Here is a 22169-nt window from a genome sequence, read left to right on the forward strand (position 1 = left end):
AAGGGTGGGAGAGTAGGGGCAGGGAAGCGATCGGGGCTGACAGGGCAGAGAGCAAGGCGGCAGAGAGCAGGGCAGTCGGAAAGGGCTTGAGCGACTGGTCCTCAGCAGTCGCTTATTTGTGATCGGCCAGCCCAGGCGGAGTTGCAGGGTTTTGGTTTGTGAATCGCCTGCCTACTTTGCATGCCGTTGCCCTCATTTGCATGCGCGGATCAGTGAATGGTCGGCAGAGAGGTAAATGAATCGGGCCGGAGGGAAATTTGCTCGAAAAGGGGTCACAAACCGATCAGTATACGATCGGTTTTCTTTGTGAATCTAGCCCTAAGTGAGGAGACCTCGGGGATCCAAGGTTCTTAATGAGCGTCCATCATCATCCTCTGAGCAACAGGCAAAAACTACTCCTTTGATCCCCAGAGATAACTGCCTCTAAAACAGCCAATCGTTTAGAATAATACCTTGGAGAGGTCTAACCGTATTCTCCTCTTCTCCCTTTCAACCAATGCAATGCCACAAGACATCCATGACTGATGACAAAAATGTCGTCATCCCAATGCTTCTCTAAAACCTGCCCAATATGTATCCAAATACCCCTGCTGAATCCACAAAATACTCAGATTGTTCTTTTTCTCTATAATGTCCCTGAAAAAAAAGAGATGGAAAATTGATTGATAATTACTCAAAACCCCCTTTCCACTCCTGAATGTTTCAATAGAGACGGGGCAAGTCTTCAGAAGGGTCTTGTAAAAAAAAAAAAAAAAAAAAAAAGAGATAAAGCAGCATTCATAATTAACTCTATCTTATGCATAACTTGGCCATGGGGTGCAAATTAAAAGGAACAACAAGATTTTAAAAAAAATTAAAAAATTGTTCCCCTCACCCCCAGTTATATAAAGGCCCTTTCAAACCTCCATCCTTTATTTTTAAAAGCATCAAAGTTCTATGGTCCCCAGCTCCTCATCTTTATCCCTAAAAAAAGCTGAAAGCCTGCTCACTCATACTCACATTAAGTTTATAGGGCATGGACTCAAAGAAGATGGACGTCGCCGAGATCCGCTTGACATCAGACATGTAACCATGAGTGAGGCTGTGCAGGAGAGAGAAATGTCAAATGCCAGTCAGGATTCAGAAACACCATCTGATCCAAACAAACAGAAATCATTGGTCACTTGGTTAAGAGAATCGATAAACACTTTTGTTTTGAGTTTCACCTTCCTCCCCCCCCCACCCACCCAAAGAGCCAGAAAAACCCCTCCAAATTAATCCAGTCCTTTTCTTATCATTTCCTATTTATCCCATTTGTTTTAATTAGATCATAAGCTCTACTGAGCAGATTGTCACTTACACATTTAATGAACAGCACTGCGTACATCTAGCAGCTCTATAGAAACAATAGGTAGTAGTAGTGCTTTTCTTAAGAGACGTTAAAACTCCAGGTTTATAGATAGCATGGGCAAAAAACAGGAGTGGAACAGCCCAGCACATTCCTTCCTCTGCATTTTCATACTCACTGTCCACCGTCGGGGAGGTCCAAGCCCATCAAACGATCGTGGGGCTGCAGCAGGGCAGTGTAAGCTGCAAAGTTGGCAGGGGAGCCGGAGTACGGCTGCACATTGACCCCCCACTGTGATGGGTCCAGATCAAACGCATCCAGGGCCCGCTGCTGGCAGAGCAGTTCAATCTTGTCTACTATCTCTGTCCCTGCGTAGTACCTGTGGGTAAGGGTGAGGGGATTAGTGGATTAGTGCACCAAGTGACAGCACTGTAGTACTCCAGAAGCACAAATCAGTTAGTCCTGGGAAAGACAAAGTGTCATAATGGAGGAGGATATGTGCAACTAGGTCAGGAAATGCAACTACCACTGCTTACTGGTTCCTGGCAACATGCATATTTGGAGGCTGGGGGGGGGGGAATAAGAGACAGGATTTAAATTTGAGGCTCCTAGTTCTCAGTCTCTTTCTCTAAGCAGTATAAGATCTTCCTTAAGAGTGTTGTGCTATGGCATAATTAGGCAACAAGAAAGGGGTGTCTGTGTGGGCTCCTTACCTCTTTCCTGGGTAGCCCTCTGAGTATTTGTTATTGAGGCAGGACCCCAGAGCCTCCAGGGCAGCACGGCTGCAGAAGTTCTATGCAGGAGAGAAATAAGAAATGCCATGTGAAATGCAGCTTCTGCAAAGCCCCTACCAGAAAGCAGACATTAGAGCACATTCCTCAGTACCCTATATCACTTACAGTCTCTTTCTATATACAAATATATATACATATGCATTTAAAAAAAAAATAATTATCAGTTTCTCTTTTCATCACTAACTTAAATCATACTAACAGGGCCTCAATTCCTTGTCCCACCCCTCCCCCACCTTCTCTTCATCTTTCATAAACAGAGGGGGACTTTATCTAGAGGACAAAGCAGCCAGGCCACTGCAGTCCCTACACAGGGTATACAACCCCCTCAGTACCATTCACTGAGTCTGCCATGTGCTCTATCATCAGCCAATCAGTGCCATGCACCTTCTACCAGGCCCACTGGCACCATTTGATCTCATCAGCTAAAACTTTAGAGCCATTGAAGCCATTATTTATTTTAAAAATTTCTATACCGTTTAGCACTAAAACGGTTTACATAATTTACTTACATAAAATAAAAATTAAAAAAAAAACCACCCATAAGAGAAACATACAAACAATCCTCAGAGTGGCGCAGTGGTTAGAACTACAGCCTTAGAACCATGACGTTGTGGGTTCAAATCCCTCACTGCTCCTTGTACCCCAGGTACACTAGATTGAGGTTGAGCCCGCCAAGACAGGAAATATGATAAAGTACCTGAATGTAAAACCACTTAGGATATAAGTGGTATATAAATGATTAAATAAATAAACCTGAGCTGTGTTTCAGCAGGAAATCTACGGAAGGCATTGGGGAAGTTTCCCTACCTCTGAAGCAATGAGTTCCAAACCCCGGCATTGCCGGTCCTTTTCTTGCTGCACCAGGGTCCACATTTCTGGGTCACTCTCAGCCATGCTCTCCTGCCCCGTCCACTTGGACAAGCCCCTGGCCCAGATCATCATCTTGCCATGGTGGGCCTTCGTTGGGTGACATCTCCTCAGGGACTGGCAGAAGGGGAGAAAGAGATGAGAATTAGGACTGAAGATTTTTCCTAATTGTCCTCAGAAATAGGAGCTTTCAAGAAAAACCAAAAACAAAACAACTTTCCAGTGCAGCTAATTTGCTTCTTCCTCACCTCTCCCTTCTCCATCCACTAACTCTTTCCCTTCCTTGATTAGACATGCCCAGCACGCATGCAGGATCATGCCAAGGCTAACTACCACCATTCGGCCTAAACCATGTGATTTCTGGGCACACTACCTTATTCTCAGCTCTAATCACTATGTGCAGAGCTGACGGAAAACTTTCTTCTCATGGGGAAATACGCTCCTCCAGAGCTTCAGTGTTTGTGGTAACATGAAAATATCAGATCATACATAAGTACAGGTAGAAAGCAATAGATTGGGGTTTCCCCTCCCCCTCCTCCCCGAACCTCTCTGTGCAGTTCCTATGGGACTGGAACCTTCCAAATTTGGTCACCTCTCCTTTAAAAAACATCTGCCTCCAAGATATGAAATTAAAACCAAGAATACCAAATACTCATCTCCCTCCCTCCAAGTACTGGATGTGTGAAGTCAGTTTGATGGGGAGGGAGAACAGCGCTGTGCCCTGTACTTAAGTCACACATGTATATATAAGGTCACACATCCCAACACAGAGTGAATGCTGATTTCTACTAATGAACTTGGCAGCACAATCTCCCCCTTCCCACCCCTTCTATGGGTAAGCTTTCAAAAAAACATAACCCACTACTATCCATTAGAGAATGAAAACATGCAACAGTTAAACTATAATTTAAAGAACATCATATGGGTTGGCCTAAGGGCTCAGTATTGCACAGAACAGGGGTGTCAAACTCAAATCACATAAGGGGCCGAAATCTAAAAAATACAGGCTAAGTCGTGGGCCAAATTTTTTTATTAAGATACTTACCCCCTCCTTTACAAACGCACAGCGTGGGCCCCAGCGCCAGCAACTGCTCCGACGCTCACAGGACTTCTATGAGTGTTGGATCAATCACCGCCGCTGCCAAAGGAGGGGGTTAGTTTTAGTGCAAGTATAGGGATACAACCTCTCCAATCCCATGCCGGCTATGTATTGCATACAAAATAAATTAAAAAAGACTTTTCCTCTCTCTTTTAGGTCCTAGTTCACGCTTGCTGTCTTACACCAGTTCTGACAGGATACACATTTCAAATCTGACACAATGTAATCACAAAATAGAAAATAAAATTATTTTTTCTACCTTTTGTTGTCTGGTTATTTTGCTTTTGATCCCAATTTCTTTCTGATTTTGTCTATCTTCTAATTCTCTTTCCAGTGTCTGCTGTCCATTTATTTCTCCTCTTCTCTCTTGCTCCAGTCCCTGTCTCCAACAAATTGATTTTTCCCTTTCAACTTTTCTTTTCTGCCTCTGTCCACTCAAATCTCGCCCTCTTTCTCATCCTTCTCTTTCTTTTTAAATTTTCAGCTGCCTATCAATTTTCCATATTCTCTTATTCTGTAGCTCTCCCATCTCACTCCTTTCCCAGCCTCCTATTTCCTTCTATCTCTCCTCCTCTCTCCTCAGTCCAACATTTTGCTCCCTCTCTTTTCTATTGCTCTTCTTCCCTCCCCCCTTAATGCTGAACAATGATATGGAAAAAAAAAAAAGGAGAGATGTTGCATCTCTCTATCCCTTCCATCACCAGCCTAACATTTCTCCCTTCCTCTCTCCCTTCTATCTTCAGATCCAACTTCTCTCCCTTTTTCTTCCTAACTGCCCTCATCCCATCTCTCCCCATCTGCTTGCCTCCCTCCCCCCAGGTCTACTATTTCTCCCTTTCTCTTCCCAACGGTTCTCCCTTCAAGTATCTTTTTCCCTCTTCCTCCACACCACCCCAGGTTCAACTTCTCTCCCTTCATCTCTCTTCACAGCCCAGCATGTCTTTCCCTCCAGCGCTGGTCCCTCTCTCCTCACAGCCCAGCATGTCTTTCCCTCCAGCGCCAGTCCCTCTCTCCTCACAGCCCAGCATGTGTTCACTCCCGCGCCAGTCCGATGTCGCTGCCAAGCCAAAAAATCTGCCGGCCTTGGCAATTGAGCAATGTTGTACATGGCTCCCCCTCCTGCTTTTCGCATGCCGCGGTCTGTCTCCAATGACACGCAACTTCCTGTTTCCACCCGGGTGGGTCATGGCAGACGGAAAGCAGGAAAGGGAGCCACGGACAACACCACCAAATCGCTACCGAGGCTGGCAGACTTTCCAGCATGAAGGTGACATCATACCAGCGCAGGATGAAAGACACGCTAGGCTGTGAGAAGGGGAACTTCGGGAGCATTGGTGCGGGCCACATAAAAAGCCAGGCGGGCCGGATTTGCCCCGTAGCCCTTGTGTTTGACAAATGTAGCACAGAAGATAAATTATGCATCCTCAAAGAGAGGACACACCAGCTTTTCATGATGGAGACACCTAGTGGCTGGATTCAGAATGCAACCATACCAAGCTCGGCAGGGCTGTGGAGTCAATACATAAAACCTTCGACTTCAACTCCTTAATTTATGGGACCCGACTCCCCTTTCTGCAATTAGATTAATTAAAGATTTTCTATACTGATTGAAAGCACATATTACAAGGCATTTCCTAACTGCCAATGTGAATCATGCACCCTAAACCGTTAAAAGTTAGGGTTTTAAAGACTATATTTATTTATTAAAGAAGTTATAAAGCATGAATGAGCAACATTAAACACAAGACAAAATTCACAAAATAAAGAGGACAATTCTTACAGGAAGGTCAAAAAAATGCTCATTTTAAAATAAATAAATAGGTTAATTGAATTAGTATCTGTGAAATTGGAATTGTTAATGCACTATCATTAACATTTAGGGCTCCTTTTACAAAGCCACGCTAGGGCCTTAACGCGCGGAATAGCATGCACTAAATTGCCGCACGCGCTAGCCACTACCGCCTCCTTTGGAGCAGGTGGTAGATTTCCGGCTAGTGTGTGCTTTAAAACCGCTAGCGCGGCTTTGTAAAAGGAGCCCTTAGTTAGAGTCAGTACATTTTTTTTTACAACTCCAGTAACCCTATCATTGCTTCTGACTCCACAGCCCTGAAGCTCTTCCCCCCTTCCCCCCACACTTCAATCCTTGTTCAATGCTCCACCTGCCAGTCTGGTTTTCAAGTGGGAAGATTAGGCTTGTACCTTGATCATCTTTTTGGTAACATGATACACGAGTCCTGAAGAATGGGTTAACTTCCCCTAACTGCGAGCTTTGCAGATAGAATCATACACTTCCGCTCCGCCTCCTTCCGCAGTGGGCTGTATTGCCTCTGGGGTCATTCCATGTTAAGTGGACCAATACTGAAAACCGCCCACGCTCGACACCCTTGAAATCCAACCAAATGAAACTGTGAATATTTTGGATCTATCTCAATTTGAACAAAAGCAATCGATCCACTCCCATGCCTCGTGTGACCTAAAACGCCAACTTTGCTTAAGCACTGCGGCAGAAGGAAACCACCTAGGAGTCTGAAATCTTGCAGTTTGGTACAACACCTTGGGGCATGTTTCTGTGCCAAGTTTGAAATTTTTTGCAACGTGCTTCCATTTCTACAGGTCCGCAAAGTAGGCAAAAAAAAAATAATCACAAATTAAAATTTTTGGCACAGTTTGGCTCCATACTGCTACTGGTAGGTAAGTCAGCTGAGGGTACAACTTTACCAGCAGACATGTACCACGAGGTACTTCCAAGATTTGCAATATGAACTTTTACAGTCAAGTGAAGCTGAAGATATGACCATCCAAAAGATACGGCTTTAAGCATTTATGCAAATTTTCAGTTTTTCAGATTCAAATATTTCTTAACATGTAGTTTTGTTTTTTTATATCATTTGAAAGAGCATGTTTCTTTGCTACAGAAGCTATCCTGTTCCATCTTGGACCCGATCTTTCTTTGATGAGAATTGATGGTTTAAAGATAAGCATTACTTGCTTGCGTAAACATGTTATATTGAAGGGTCATTGGCAGTTCATTGTGAATGTGCAGTGGAACTATATTGATCTGAAAACTCATAACAAAATTTTGCCATCCACAAGTACTCGTCTCAAACTATGCTCATCGTTTGACAAACTTATGTGCACTTTTGCAAGATGACAGTCAAAACATGCATTGGCTTGAACAAACTACTTACTGCGTGCAAGCCCAAATGCATAATCATGTGATTCACAAGAATGTACGCATTGCTGTAGTAGTATGTCTGAGTAGAATTTCTTTGGGAAATCTCCATGTGATGGGATTGGGGGAACAGCCAGCGTTTAGCTGCACATGCCAGCTTACAATGCCCTCTCAATAACCAAATTTTGACACCAAGGGATCCATTTGGATTCTGCGATAAATCTGTCTCGGGAATCAAATTTTTCTTCATTGCTAAGGAAGAAATTGAAGCAATAAGACCTGCTCAAGAGCAAAGGTTTAGTATGGGCCACACAGTGGCTGGAACAAGAGACACTGCTAGACTCTGCATTAGCAAAATTTCAAGTGACACCAGCTCATTCATTGCCAATGTCTTAAGAGTCTGATACTGATCCTGAACACGTCCCTACTATTCAAGCATCCAGCTTTCAACCTGGACAACACTTAGCTTGCATATATGACAATTCTTGGTGGATTAGTCATGTATGTGAAATTTCGATAGAAGAATGTGAAATCCTGGTTAATTTTTTTGCATCCTCAAGGTCCTGCACGGTCATTTCACTGGCCTCCCCGCATAGACATATTCTGGATCCCTGAACAGCATATTACTGGAGGCCTTAATGCACCTATGACCACTTTATCAGGCAGACAGTACACTTATCCACAAGATATTTTGGCAAACATTGACCAGACTTTCAAAACTATGTGCAAGAAACTGAGTTAAAAAGTTGAATTTATGCGATTTCCTGATCTTTCTCAGTATGTATGTGCACTTTTGAATAAGTGTGGTTTTTGCACTTTTATTTTTTTGTCTTTAATAAAGCTTAGAAATTTATATGGTAATATCTGACTATTAGTAATGTCTTTCAGACAATGGATTAATAACTGATAAATATGTGGTCTCACTTGTCATGATCTGCACGACCAATGGCAGTAAGTATATGAAAATGCATGGATACAGGGAAGGGGATCATAAAACATTAACAATCTGAATGTAACTGTGAAACTTCATGTACCTTGTTCATTTTTATACAACATGGTTTGTGTTAAACATGCCTCTTTTCAATATTAACCTGGACTCTATATTGTTAACATCAGTAATAAATCTCAAAGGGAAGCCTCAGCCCCACCACTCCACCGCAAAGCCACTTTTCAAATTGCGGGAAGCTTTACGTGGCGCCTCATCATTGGCTGTCACCTTATTGTTCTGCTTTTTATGCGATGAAATTATCTAAAAATCTTTTTGTTGCATAATAGCATTTCCTCTAATAAACATATATATAAATATAAAGTGCTTAAATAGTGTATTTGTACTTAGCTTATATTACAGCCAAAACCTAGGAGTCTGACCCGACATGTTTCGCATACATTGCTGTATCAAGGGTCCCCCGAGGACGCTGTTGTCACAGATTTTGGAGTCGGATGACAACAGCGACCTCGGGGGACCCTTGATACAGCAATGTATGCGAAACATGTCAGGTCAGACTCCTAGGTTTTGGCTGTGATATAAGCTAAGTACAAATACACTATTTAAGCACTTTATATTTATATATATTTATTAGAGGAAATGCTATTATGCAACAAAAAGATTTTGAGATAATTTCATCACATAAAAAGCAGAACAAGGAAAAGTTTATTATCAATACGGTGACAGCCAATGATGAGGTACCACGTAAAGCTTCTCGCAATTTGAAAAGTGGCTTTGCGGTGGAGTGGTAGGGCTGAGGCTTCTCTTTGAGATTTATTACCGACGTTAACAATATAGAGTCCAGGTGGTAAACACTTATATGAGATAGTATTGGACTTTAAGGAACATTCTAACTTATGCCACAGTATATTTGGTCTTTTCAATATTAAACATTCGTGCGCATATACAACTAATGCTTATCTTTGAAGCTTTAATTCTCACCAAAGAAAGGTCAGGTCCAAGATGAAACAGGATAGCTTCTGTAGCAAAAAAAAACATGCTCTTTCAAATGATATTAAAAAACAACTACACATTATAGATATTTGAATCTAAAAAACAGTGAAAATTTGCATAAATGCATGAAGCCATATTTTTTGGATGGTCATATCTTCAGCTTCAGCTGACTTACCTACCAGAAGCAGTATGGAGCCAAACTGTGCCAAAAATTTTCATTCGTGAATTTTTTTCCCTACTTTGCTGACCTGTAGAAATTGTAGCACGTTCGCAAAAGATTTCAAACTTGGCACAGAAACTTGCCCCAAGGTGTTGTACCAAACTGCAAAATTTCAGTCTCCTAGGTAGTTTCCTTCTGCCGCAGTGATTAAGCAAAGTTGTTGTTTTTAAGGTCACACGAGGCATGGGAGTGGATAAATAGCACAGTTACTTACCGTAACAGGTGTTATCCAGGGACAGCAGGCAGATATTCTCGACATGTGGGTGACGTCATCCACGGAGCCCCGTCGCGGACAACCCCGTCGCGGACAGCTTTTCAAGCAAACTTGATTGAAGATCTCAAGTTTGCTAGTACTGCCCACGCATGCGTGCCTTCCTGCTCCACTAGAGGGTTCATTCCCTCCTCGTGGTCTTCAGTTCTTAGTTTTCCGCGGAGCCAGAAAGCTCTGTCTCTCTTCTCTGCGATCTCTAAGTGCCTTTCTAGCACCGCGGCTTTCTTGTTTTACTACGGGAGTCGCTGTGCCCGTTGTTGATTGCTTCATTTTCTTTACTTTTCGTTTTTTGCTTTTCGATTCGGCGACCGGGGGCTCTTCCTTCACTAGATTTATGCAGGATATGGGGAAGGCCTTGCATTTGGACCTCCAGCCTGATTCTAGGTATACCAAGGAGTTCTTGGAGGAGATGGAGCTTCCTTACCCTCCTCGAGAATCCTTGCGGCTGCCTCTGAATCCGACGGGGCTCCGTGGATGACGTCACCCACATGTCGAGAATATGCTGCCTGCTTGTCCTGGGATAATGCTTTTGTTCAACCATTCCTAGCTCCTGACCAAATTGAGATAAATCCAAAATATTTTGCAGTTTCATCTGAGACCCTAGACAACACCCCTGTAAAATTTGGTTGGATTTCAAGGGGGAGGGTCAAGCATGGGCTCCTGGTCCACTTGATATGGAATGACCTTCTCTTCAGTTTGTACCAAAGCAATCGATAAACACTACAATAGGAAACATTAAGAAGGAGGGGTAAGGGGAATTTCCCTGACAAGATATTTCTGTTCTGCTATGTAACACGTATAATAAACAATGTTAATCAAAACATATCATATAAAACAAAGTGGAACAAGTAAGCCACTTAACATTTATGGAGTTTGTATACTCTCAATCGTATTTGTAACAATAATATGGCATTGTACTCAATCCTGGACTGGCATGAGAAGATCTCAAGTTCTAGACAGATATACTTGTCCAAGACATTAAGCAGATGAATTATTACACTGACAAGGCAGGGTGTCAGGACTCATATGCCATGTTACCAGAAAGAAGATTATCGAGAAAAGAACCTAATCTTCCCTTCTGGTGCACATGGCATACGAGTCCTGACGAATGAACATATCAAAACAGACCTTTGAATCTAGGGCAGCACAGATGAGCCTGCCCCTAATACTGAAAACTCAAAAGCAGCACCCTGTTGTGCTGCCATGTCCACTCATTAAACTTTGTAAAAGTATGAAGTGTGGACCATGTAGCCGCTCTACAAATCTACTCGGGCTATACTTCTCGTGGAATGTGCTCTCAAAGATATTGGCGGCTGATTACTACAGCCAACGCACACTGACAAAATTGTCATGTGAACCCATCTGGAAACAGATGTCTTAGATGCTGGAACGTGGGCAGTCTGACCTCCCAGGTTGCAAATATACTTAGTAAAGTGAACATACTTCATGTTGCCGTTTTCAACTTTTCTGACTGCAGTCCTGTACAGGATTTACAGATTGTGCAATGCTGAAAGAATTAATCAGTGCACACTCCTGCTTAAGCTGATTGAAAAAGTATTCTACATCAGGGATGATGAAAATTGTTTTGAGAGCAGGGAGTAGAATACGTGAAATGAGAGAGTGCAAAATGCAAAAAGGAAGCAAAACAAGAGAGGTCATACGTATGCGACAAAACTGAGTTTAGATGAAAGCAGAGAATTAATTTTTTTTTTCATATTCTTAAAATTTGCAATTGCATGCACAAAGTTGCTGAGGCTAAAATTGGTTCAAACCCTTCACCACTCCATGTGACCCTGGGCAAATCACAATCCTCCACTGTCCCAGGTATATAATCTCTTTCTCTAAAAGATTCCAAGTGCCTATCTTATGCCTTCTTGAATTCAGACACAGTCTGTCTCCACCATTTCTTTTGGGAGACTGTTCCACGCATCTACCACCCTTTCTGTAAAAAGGTATTTCTGTAGATTACTTCCGAGCCTATCACCTCTTAACTTCATCCTATGCCTTCTCATTCCAGAGGTTCCTTTCAATTGAGAATTGACTCATGCGCATTTACGTCACGTATGTATTTAAACATCTCTATGAATCTCCCCTCTCCCACCTTTCCTCTAAAGTAGTGTTTCTCAACACGCGATACACATACCCTTAGGGATATGCGGGCCGCTTGTTCGGGGTATGCCGCAGAGAACACTCCCTGACTGCCTATACGTCGAAGCTGCACAGCTACTGCTGGAGATCCTTCCATGCTGCCCACCCAATCTGCTGAAGCCACTGCCGGGGATCCCTGCCCGCTCCCCCTCCTCAAGCCAACCCACAGGGCTTCCCTCTGATGTCAGAGGAAAGCCTTCCGGGTCAGCGGGGGGAAGTTCCCATCTACTTCCTTGCCATACTCACTTCTTCTGCCTTCAGCGGCTTGTTGGGCAGACGTGCAGCGGTTCACACGCTGAACGTAGCTGACTCGGAAACATTCTCGCTGACATCGGAGGGAAGGCTTGTGGGTTAGCCACGTGAATGTGAATCACTGCCTGTGCATCCCCTAACAAGTCACTGAAGGCAGATGGAGCGAGTGCGCCTCAAACAAGTAAGAGGGCACAATCTTTCTGAGACAAAAGGAGAAAGGAGGAGGGGAAGGAGCATGATGGAGCATTGGAAGGACACGATTCCGGGATAACGGCTGAAAAGCAGGAGGGGAGGGGGCACTAATTTGGAACATAGGAGGAAGTGAATAGAAAGGGAGAATTGTTGGGCATGAGTGTGTGAGTGAGAGGGAAAGATATGGTGGTACATGGGGAAAGGAAGAAAGAGGAAAATTGGGCATAGAGGAGAGAGGTAGAGATGCATGGGGAAGGGAAGGATGAGAGAGAGAAATGCTGAATATGGTGGTGGAGAGGGAACAGAGGGACAGATGGAAAGGGATGCAAGGAGGAATATGGGACATACTGATGGAGGGAGAGATGTGGCATGGTGTTGGAGAGGGGGTAACAGAAGGATAAATGGTCATGGAGCTCATTGGCAGTGTTGAAAAATGCTGCACGTGATCCGCGGGATGAGAGAGGGAGAAATGTTGGACTCATGGAGAGACACAGAGAAATGTTGGTTGAGGGAGGGAATGAGGTCCGGAGAGGAAGCGTGCAGGAGGCAAAGAAAGAAATATTGAATGCACAGTCAGAAGGAAGTGCAACCAGACTCATGAAGTCACCAGCCAACAAAGGTAGGAAAAATTATTTTCCAATTTAGTGACTGAAATGCAGGGGTGCTCACACCTTTTCGGCTTGTGATCTACTTTTAAAATGACCAAGTCAAAATGATCTACCAACAATAAAATTTTAAAAAACACAAAGCACACTGTATGCAGAGAAAATATTAATTATTTGTATTCAGGGGTTTTTTTCAGAGGTCAAAGCAGATGATTTTAAAATATGCAATGTCACCTCAGTAACAATTATACAAAAATAGACAAATATACCCCCTCCCCTTTAACTAAACCGCGATAGCAGTTTTTAGCACAGGGAGCGGCACTGAATGCCCTTCGCAGCTCCAGACGCTCATAGGCTCCCTGTGCTAAAAACCACTATCACGGTTTAGTAAAAGGGGACCATAGTGCAAAATATAGACAGCAGATATAAATTCTCAAAACGGACAAATTTTGATCACTAAATTGAAAATAAAATCATTTTTCCTACCTTTTTATCTGGTAATTTTATGAGTCTCTGGTTGCACTTCCTTCTTCTGTAAATTTCTTTCTTTCTGCCCCCTCCCCTTTTATTTCTGTCTCTTTCTTTCTCTCCCCCTGCCCCCCTCTTTATTTCTGTCTTTCTCTCTCCCCCTGCCTGCCTGTCTTTCTTTCTTTCTCCCCCCTGCCCCCCCAAGTCATCGCGCCGATTTCTCTACTTCCCCGATTATTTCTCTTTCCCTGCCCCCCCCCAAGCCACCATGCCGATTTCTCCCTGCTTCGCCGGGCCCACAAGCCTTCCCCCCCCCATCAATTCTGATGTCGGAGAGGAAGTTCCAGGCCAGCCAGGCAGCGATTGGTTGGCCCAGAACTTCCTCTCCGACGCTTGTATGCTCCTGGCCTGGCTCGGGGAGGCAGGAAGAATAAGATAACAAGATTGCAAAGGCAACGTGATCGACTCGTGTTGCCTTTGCGATCTACTGGTCAATCACCATTGACCATTTGTGCACCCCTGCCCTAGGGGGTTCTGCTGTGAACTTCACACCAAGGGCTCCAGGTGCACATCACACCATAACCCCCATTTATATGGTAAGCACTCCAAATCTCCCTAAAAACCTACTGTACCCACCTGAGTATCACCCCAACAGCTCTTATGCCTGCCGGTGTCACCTATTTGGCAGTACTAGTAAGGGTAGCATATGGTCCTGGGTCCCCTTCTCTGCAGTCCACTGCACTGCCCACCCCAGAGACCTGCTTGCAGATCTACTAGGACTGGCCATAGTATCTACAGTGTAGAAAGAGATATGTACTGTTCCATGCAGCTATTTGAGGGGGGTGGGATGGGGTTAAGTGACCACTAGGGGGAGTATGCAGGGGCCATATTTTCATTCCTCTAGTGGACATCTGGTCAGTTTGGGTACCTTTTGTGACCCTTATTCATTTTAAAAAAAGGTCTAGCCAAAACATCCAAACTGTGCTAAGCCTGCCCTAATCCCGCCCAAACATGCCTCTAACGTGCCCCCCTTAAGATTTAGATGCACTAGAAACAAAACGGCAAGAAAGACGACTAATAAATCAGATTTGAAAATACCCACTTGGACGGTTTGACAAGCAAGATGTCAAAGTGTGAGCTTATGCCATCTTTTGGATGTCTATCTTTTTTGAAAATGAGCCCCATAATACAATGCATTAACATGCATTTCAATGAGCTCTGCAGTAAGGGTCTCCACACAAGTGAACCCACAAACTGAAACCCTTGCTGCACTTGCTATCCCAGGAACAAAACTACAGTATATTATTTTCTGCACAAGTCCCTAAATATCTTCCAAGTATATCTCATGCCTTTTTAAATTCCATGTAATGTAATGTAATGTAATTTATTTCTTATATACCGCTACATCCGTTAGGTTCTAAGCGGTTTACAGAAAATATACATTAAGATTAGAAATAAGAAAGGTACTTGAAAAATTCCCTTACTGTCCCAAAGGCTCACAATCTAACTAAAGTACCTGGAGGGTAATAGAGAAGTGAAAAGTAGAGTTAGAGGAAAAATAAAAATAAAATAAACATTTTAACAAGACAGCATTGATCTAAATACTTTGGAAGGTAGAAGAGAGGAGAGAAAGGAATAGAAGCAGAAGGGGGAGCCGTTGAACAGTAGAATTCTGGAGAAATTTAAATGATAGAAATAGAACAAAACAAAGACAAAAGGCAAAACAATAGATAAGATTAAAGATAAATCATAAGCTGGAAAGAAAAATAAAATAAAACTTTGTCTTCAATCCACGGTTTCAGCGTCAGTGATGAAGTGGAGCAAGTAAGTTTAGGAGGAGCGATTGACGTTTCCAGAAAGGGCTTCTTCAGGGAAGGGACTTGGCAGACAGTCCCAGGATGCCTATGTCTCCTCCCCTGCGATGTTCTCCCATCCATGCATTCCCTCCCAGACACACTGCCCGTGCCCCAGCCGCTCCAAGGAGGCTGCCCCAGATGAGGCCCACGGTGAATGCAGGATTCTCTCCTCTGCGGGAAAGCCGCCCGGAGCCGACAGTCGATCATCTCCTCTGAGACACTGTGAGCATCTTTACATTGTTGTTCCTGATGTTACAACTTATCTACAATTACCGTAATGTGCATCAGATATCTGTCTACAGTGGGCAAAAGTATTTGCAAGTATACTTCAAGCATATTCCCTGCGAGTATCCTAAACCAGCTGTTCTCAAACCTGTCCTGGGGACCACCAGCCAATCAGTCTTTCAGGATATCCCTAATGAATATGCATAACTCAAATTCTTAAAACTAGCTATTAAATATTTAATACAAACAAGTATTATCTGAATCAATTCAATTTTAATCTTATCTCCCACAGTTCAGTTCATTTCATTACAGTACTTTTACAACTTACCCATATCAGAATAATTTAGTCAGTGAACCTAATCCCCATCACTCACATTCACACTCACTTCCCAACTTTCACACACATACTACAGTCATTGTGATTACTTTTATATGAAACTGGATCTTGGTTAGTTCATGAGTTCATTAGTCCATGATCATCTCGTCAGAGAGGCTTCAAACTGAGAGTTGCACAACAGTCTAGCACATGAAAATCACAATTTCTTAAACACAATCAGCAGTGTGAGTGATGGGAATTAGGTTCACTGACTAAATTATTCTGATATTTATTAATAAATTAAGTATTGGTAAGTTGTAAAAGTACTGTAATGAAATGAACTGTGGGAGATAAGATTACAATTGAATTGATTCAGATAATACTTGTTTGTATTAAATATTTAATAGCTGGTTTTAAGAATTTGAGTTAACCAATAGGCAGCTATTTAATTAACTGAAAAAAAAAAACCCAAGCTTAGGCTATAGGTTAATGAATATGCATGAGACAAATTTGCATGCCTGTCAAATCCATTATATGTAAATCTCTCATGCATATTTATTAGAAATATCCTGAAAGCCCAACCTGTCGGTGGTTCCCCAGGACAGCTTGAGATCTACTATCCAGAACTATGGTGGCAAATGACTTAAGTTCAGAACCACTGCTCTAGATTGTGGATGGGTCCTTTAGTCATGTACTTTACTTGTCAGAGGAGCTGCACACACTGCTAGCACGATGGGACCTTTTACAAAACCAGCATAAATGTACCAAAGCCTATTCAATTTCAATGGGCTTCAGCACTTTTACCGCAGCAGCACCACTACCACAGTTTTGTAAAAAGGGGCCATATGTGAATATTACTCTTGCACCTGCACCACCAAAACTGGAGTATGCCATGTTCCTTCTTACACATCACTGATATGTTCCAGTTAATTAATTATACCATGAGGGTTGTTGTTTTATTATTACTGTTTACATTACATTACATTACTGGCTTATATTCCGCCTGTACCTTTCAGTTCTAAGTGGATTACATCAGAACGCTAACTGGACATTTCCAGGAAGAGAAATGCAATTACAATTAAAGGCGTAAGGTCTAAAGCAATTTTGATGAGAGGATTCTAAGAGGGGGGTGAAAGGGGAAAAGGAAGGGATTAGAACGTATGGGTGAATTTCTTTTAAAAAAAATATTTATATATTTTTTAAAACTCTGAAGCACAGGAAACAGTAAAGAATGTTAGATACAGGGGTGGGGGGGTTGGAGGAGTCCAGAGAATGCAGAGCAACCAGCTGACATACAGTTCACACCATTTCTGCTACTATTACAACGAACCTAAGCACACAACGGTTTTTTTTCTAGGACCCTCTTTCCTTTTAGCACAGCAGTTTTCTTCTGCTCTTTTAGGCTTTCAGCTCAGTTGGAGCCAGCCTCTGTTGGACTACAATACCTTTTCCTTCATCCTCAACTACTTCAGCTTCCTTCCATTTCATAGCCCTCTCGCAATTCACTCAGCCAATCCTCATCATCGGGAGATTTGATCTGGGACAGAAATTTCACCCATCCCAGCCAATTCCCAACATAATCTAACCCATACCCCACCTGTACCTGTTAAGTTCCATTCCATCCCCATCCATACCTACAGGAGTTGATGCTATTATTTATTTGCTTGCAGCTCTGTTTCCTCCCAACTCCAATAGCCTCTGTGGCGGGGGTTTTGTGTTTTGTTTTTTGGAGTATTCACTATTCAACTAATGAGTGTTTCAATCCTCAGTCTGATGTTCTTCTAACCAGAGACCATGGGTGATGTCTTAGAAGTTATCACCAAGTCACAACAAAAGAGCAGAGGAAGCCATGTCTTCAAACAAGGAATAGCAACTCATTATGGGGTAGTTTGATCATAACTTCTTCCTCTATATTCACAGGTTTGCCACTCACGACTTTTAATATTCGCAGTTTTTACCTTGCTAGCACCCCCCCACCCCCCCCAATGACATCATCCTGGAGTGCCAAGAAAAAAGTTCAGCACTTTTTTCAGCGTGATTGGGCAAATGGCAGCATCGGAGAAAAGTGTGCAGAGAGGAAATTTCAGCACTTGCTTCAGCGTGGTCGGGCAAACTGCAGCACGAATACCAGCAGTACATTTTATTCACGATTTCACAGTATTCACAAGGGCTACACCACAAACCCCATGAATATGATAGCAAAAAGTTATTCACAGGCCATCTTCGACCCTAACCCCCCACAAATATGGAAGAAGCGTATAGGTTGCTGTTAAAAGTTTCACCTTGTTGAATATGGAAGAAGCGTATAGGTTGCTGTTAAAAGTTTCACCTTGTTGAATATGGAAGAAGTGTATAGGTTTCACCTTGTTTGAAGACATGGCTTTCTCTGCTCTTTTGTTCTCACTCCTTACTTCCGTGCAGAGACTGATTTTCCTCCTTTTATGATGTGATCCAGCAGTAAAATTTAGGTCTTTTGCCCTGGAAGGGCAGAGCACTGTCATTGATCCATCCCAGGATCCTCATCCTATCGGAGAACTAGATTGTGTTCCTAAAATAGCTGCTTAGTCCACCTCAAACTGTGTAAGTGGGAATAACTAAATTTTAAACAAATATTTCACTTTAAAAAAAATGAAATCATCTGGTATCCATTAACCTCTTAAAAAGTTTACTTCAGTTTAAGCAAATTTTCCTGATCACCAGTTGTGTGCTGCCCCTAACATGATGAAACACGCTACTACAGATTGCATCATTCTCAAACTAAAAGCAAAAAATCCCCAGGCAAACTTCACTCCTACCTTTTACCAACTCAATGTAACACTGCTGCTCAGAAGAGTCTTAAGAACTCAAACTTACAACCCCGACAGCTTATACATTTCTGACCAATGATTAACTACTTGGCTGGCCAACCTGTCCCATTCTAGTCAGTTATAAAACCAGATTATCACTCTGGCTATCAATTGTTGGGCTTTAACAATGTGCATGCTTCCCCCTCTTACCCACTCCCAGAATTGTTGTTTTGGAGAAGAGAGGATTGATTCTCAACTATATCCAGATTAAACTGTAACTTTTAAACATGCTGTTAATCCCAAGGTCCAGTACTGTGAGCCAATCAGCACCCTTTATATGACTTCTTTTGGATTGACCTCCTTTCAAATTATTGCTTTCCTAACTAGGCACAGAATAATGACCCACTGTAACGAATAAATTCACGGGTGGAGAAGTGAGCTGGAGAAAGCTGCAGCATGACATCAATAACATGAAAGCTGATCATAGAAGTCACTGTCCTAAGATAAGCGTGCACACACACCTATAATCCCCCTCCCCCCTGTCCAGCATCTCTTTCACCAACCCACCCAAACAGACCAATTATGGGATTCAGAAGGCCTCAGATTAACATAACTTGAAAAGGTTCTCAATTACCCCCATAACACCAGCCACTAGAATGACCATAGCATGCCACTGAAGTGGTTTGTCAGTTTACTAGCTGAATGGGCAGCCCCTGTATGCCAATAACCCTTTTGGTACCCCGCTATATCACCTTGGCCAGCCCCCTTGACTGGATCTGAAGATTACAGGAGGATGCGAAGCACAGACAAGAAACTGGGGCCCTAGTCCCACCATGATTTTGCCCAACTCAGCATCAACGATACCATAGGTCGGTGAGGGACATCAAAGTCAGAGATTGGCTTGTTTGGCTCCCTCTCCTGCAGCCCCTGATGGGAGGGTTCGGCTTGGCTTTGCGGGTGAAGCAGCGATCCTCCCTACCCCCACCTCATACAATTCTTCTCTCAGAATTCCTAATTTGAAAACCACCCACAAGGGATAAAACGAAACCTCTCTTTCCAGCATAGTCGGCTTCTTTCAGGTCCTTTTCACCCTCCCTTTCTCCTTCTTGGTCACACCAGGGTCGATTCTCGCAGCCTTTTCTATTAAAAAGCAGCCAAATGTACCAGTTTTACCCAGCTGACGGCCTCAGCCTCGACCCGTGCTCTGTTCTTTCACCCCCTCACTCATGCAATAGCTAAGAGAAGAGAAAAGGGCGCATCAATGAGGTGTAGAGTCAGCAAGTAGACCAATGCACGTTTGCAGCGACCGACCATCACTACCCGCCATTAAACCCCCAAACCTTCCAGGAATGCAAGCGACTTGAAGGCAGAAAATGTGAAATAGAGTAACAGAAAGCTTGAGGCCTCTGACATAACATTCCCCCCTCCAAAAACAAAAAACAGGGCAGTGCAAGTGCAACTCAGAGCACATGCATGTAACCCAGGGGGGTCTTGCAAATGCACATTCGCCCACTTCGGCACTAGAGCGGATGAGCCCCCCCCCCCCCCCCAGCTTACGTTAGCCAGGCGCCTGAGAGCCGGTGCTAGCATGCTGGCCGAGGAATCGCCTTCGGATCTCTCACCCAAACCCCCGTCCGACTGCAACAACTTCTCCCAGGTCTAGAGTCTGGAGAAGACCACGTGCGCGTCTGCGTGCCACAGCCTATAGCGTTCCGCTGCTGCCAAAATGCGCAAGCGTAGCAGTCTGGCGGCTGTCGGGAGTTGTGGTTTTGAGCTGGTCTTTGCCACGTCATTCTACAAAAGAGCGCATGCGAACACATGGCTGCCTCTGGGAACTTCTCTACAGAAGTGAAGCGGCAACAGAAGCTGTAGAGCACACACAGTACATGATTACATAGAATCCTAACGTGCATGCAGTTTTGCTACTTTGGGGGATTTTGCCCGCTATTTAGATGCACCTTCTTGTCCAGTTTGTCATGACTAGATTGTATTTGTAAGCTCTTTTGAGCAGGGACTGTTTCTTCTGTATTTTGATGCATATACAGCAGTTCTTATGTACTTAAGTGGCGTAGGCACCTCCTACTGCTTACAATATATGCTCCAGTAGTTTTCAACCCAGTCCTCAGGGACTACCTGGCCAGTTGTCAGAATATCCACAATAAATATGCATGAGAGAGATTTGCATACCAAGAAGGCAGAGCATGCAAATCTGTGCCATGCATATTCTTTGTGGATATCTTGAAAACCCAACTGGTGAAGTGGTCCTTGAGAACAATGTTTCCCCAACTTGCTTGCACTCACTGACCTGCAAATTGACTGAGAAACTCTTTGTACACAAGGGAGATGGAAACAAAAACAGCAGATTTTGAGTTCTCCCCCGCCCCTGGCTACCTGCCCCCCACCCTCACCCCACTGTTCGTCCACTCCCTACTCAACTTTAAAAAAAGCTACCAGATCTGGCAGAGATCCCAAGCCCTGCCATCTGAAGGCCTCCGCCGATGGTGCCAAAAATGCTGATCTCCACCTCATTAGTCTGCAGCAGTTCCCTGAGCTGCCAACACTGGCAAATGCTTAGGGTCAAGGCTGATTACAGCAATATAACTAGACATGTCTCTGATGTACAGTCAAATATAAAAATCACAGTTTCTTTTGCCCATAGGTGCTCTTTTACTAAGCTGCACAGCCAAGTGCTATGCGGCAAATGCTCCGACGTCCATTAAATGGATGTAGTTAAGGAGGTGAAGAAGACAGTAGGAGAGAGAAAAATGGGTGTCGGAGCATGTACCGGACCAGCATGTGCTGTAAGGCATAGTAAAAGGGGGGGGGGTGGATATTCTTAAAAATACATTTACAGTTTTAAGAACTATGAAATTAAATAACCCCCCAAAAGCCAGACTCTGCATACAATGCAACACTAAAAAAAGAGAAAACAGTGTTACTGGTTTCCTGTATTGTGCCAAATATAAAGATAATATGTGTAAATTTTCAAAAACATACTTCAATCACATTACAAGTTAACAGATAAAAATACAATAAAAATAAAACAAAAAATGGAAAATACCATACCATATAGGGCCTCTTCTACCAAACTGCGCTAGCAGTTTTTAGCCGTTGCTCCCTACGCTCATAGGAACTCTATGATAAATTAAAAAAATAAATAAATAAATAAATAATAAAAAAAAGGAACTCTATTAGTGTCGGGGGCAGTGTGGGCCATTCAAGGCAGCTCACTGCACTACAAATTGCTAGTGCAGTCTGATAGAAGAGGCCCATAGTTTCTTATATCCTGCAATTTTCAGCAAGGAATCATCGTGGTGGTGATACATTTTTATTGGACTAAGGTAATACATTTTTAATTAGCTTTCAAAATCTCCTTCCTCAGATCAGGACAATATGCTGCTGTTATGGTATACTGTCCTGACCTGTGGAAGGAGGTTTTGGCTTCTGAAAGCTAGTTTAAAAAAAGTTAGTCCAATAAAAAAGTATTACCTTATTTTTCATTTTTAAAAAATTGTTATTAACAGTGGAAAAAATATGGCTACCGCACTAGTTTATCCAAAATTAAAAATAAAATTCTTTTTTTCTAGCTTTATCTGGCCATTTTTCTAATCATGTTGGATCTCAATTTCTGC

The 22169-nt window shown here is 43.1% G+C and overlaps 1 protein-coding gene across 1 annotated transcript in view; it reads right to left on the reverse strand.

The window, feature by feature from the left end:
- The window catches only part of SHMT2 (serine hydroxymethyltransferase 2), a 47994-nt gene extending 27743 nt beyond the window's left edge, over positions 1-20251 (reverse strand). Inside the window, exons 1-5 of the mRNA XM_033939973.1 lie at positions 20095-20251; positions 2929-3105; positions 2041-2120; positions 1506-1706; positions 1000-1081 (exon numbers count right to left, since the gene is read on the reverse strand). Coding sequence (XP_033795864.1) covers positions 1000-1081; positions 1506-1706; positions 2041-2120; positions 2929-3105; positions 20095-20127 — 573 coding nt within the window. The 5' untranslated portion in view covers positions 20128-20251. The remainder of the gene's footprint in view (positions 1-999; positions 1082-1505; positions 1707-2040; positions 2121-2928; positions 3106-20094) is intronic.
- Positions 20252-22169: the final 1918 nt, after the last annotated feature.

This window comes from Geotrypetes seraphini, chromosome 3 (assembly GCF_902459505.1).
Source record: "Geotrypetes seraphini chromosome 3, aGeoSer1.1, whole genome shotgun sequence".
Lineage (NCBI taxonomy): Eukaryota > Metazoa > Chordata > Amphibia > Gymnophiona > Dermophiidae > Geotrypetes > Geotrypetes seraphini.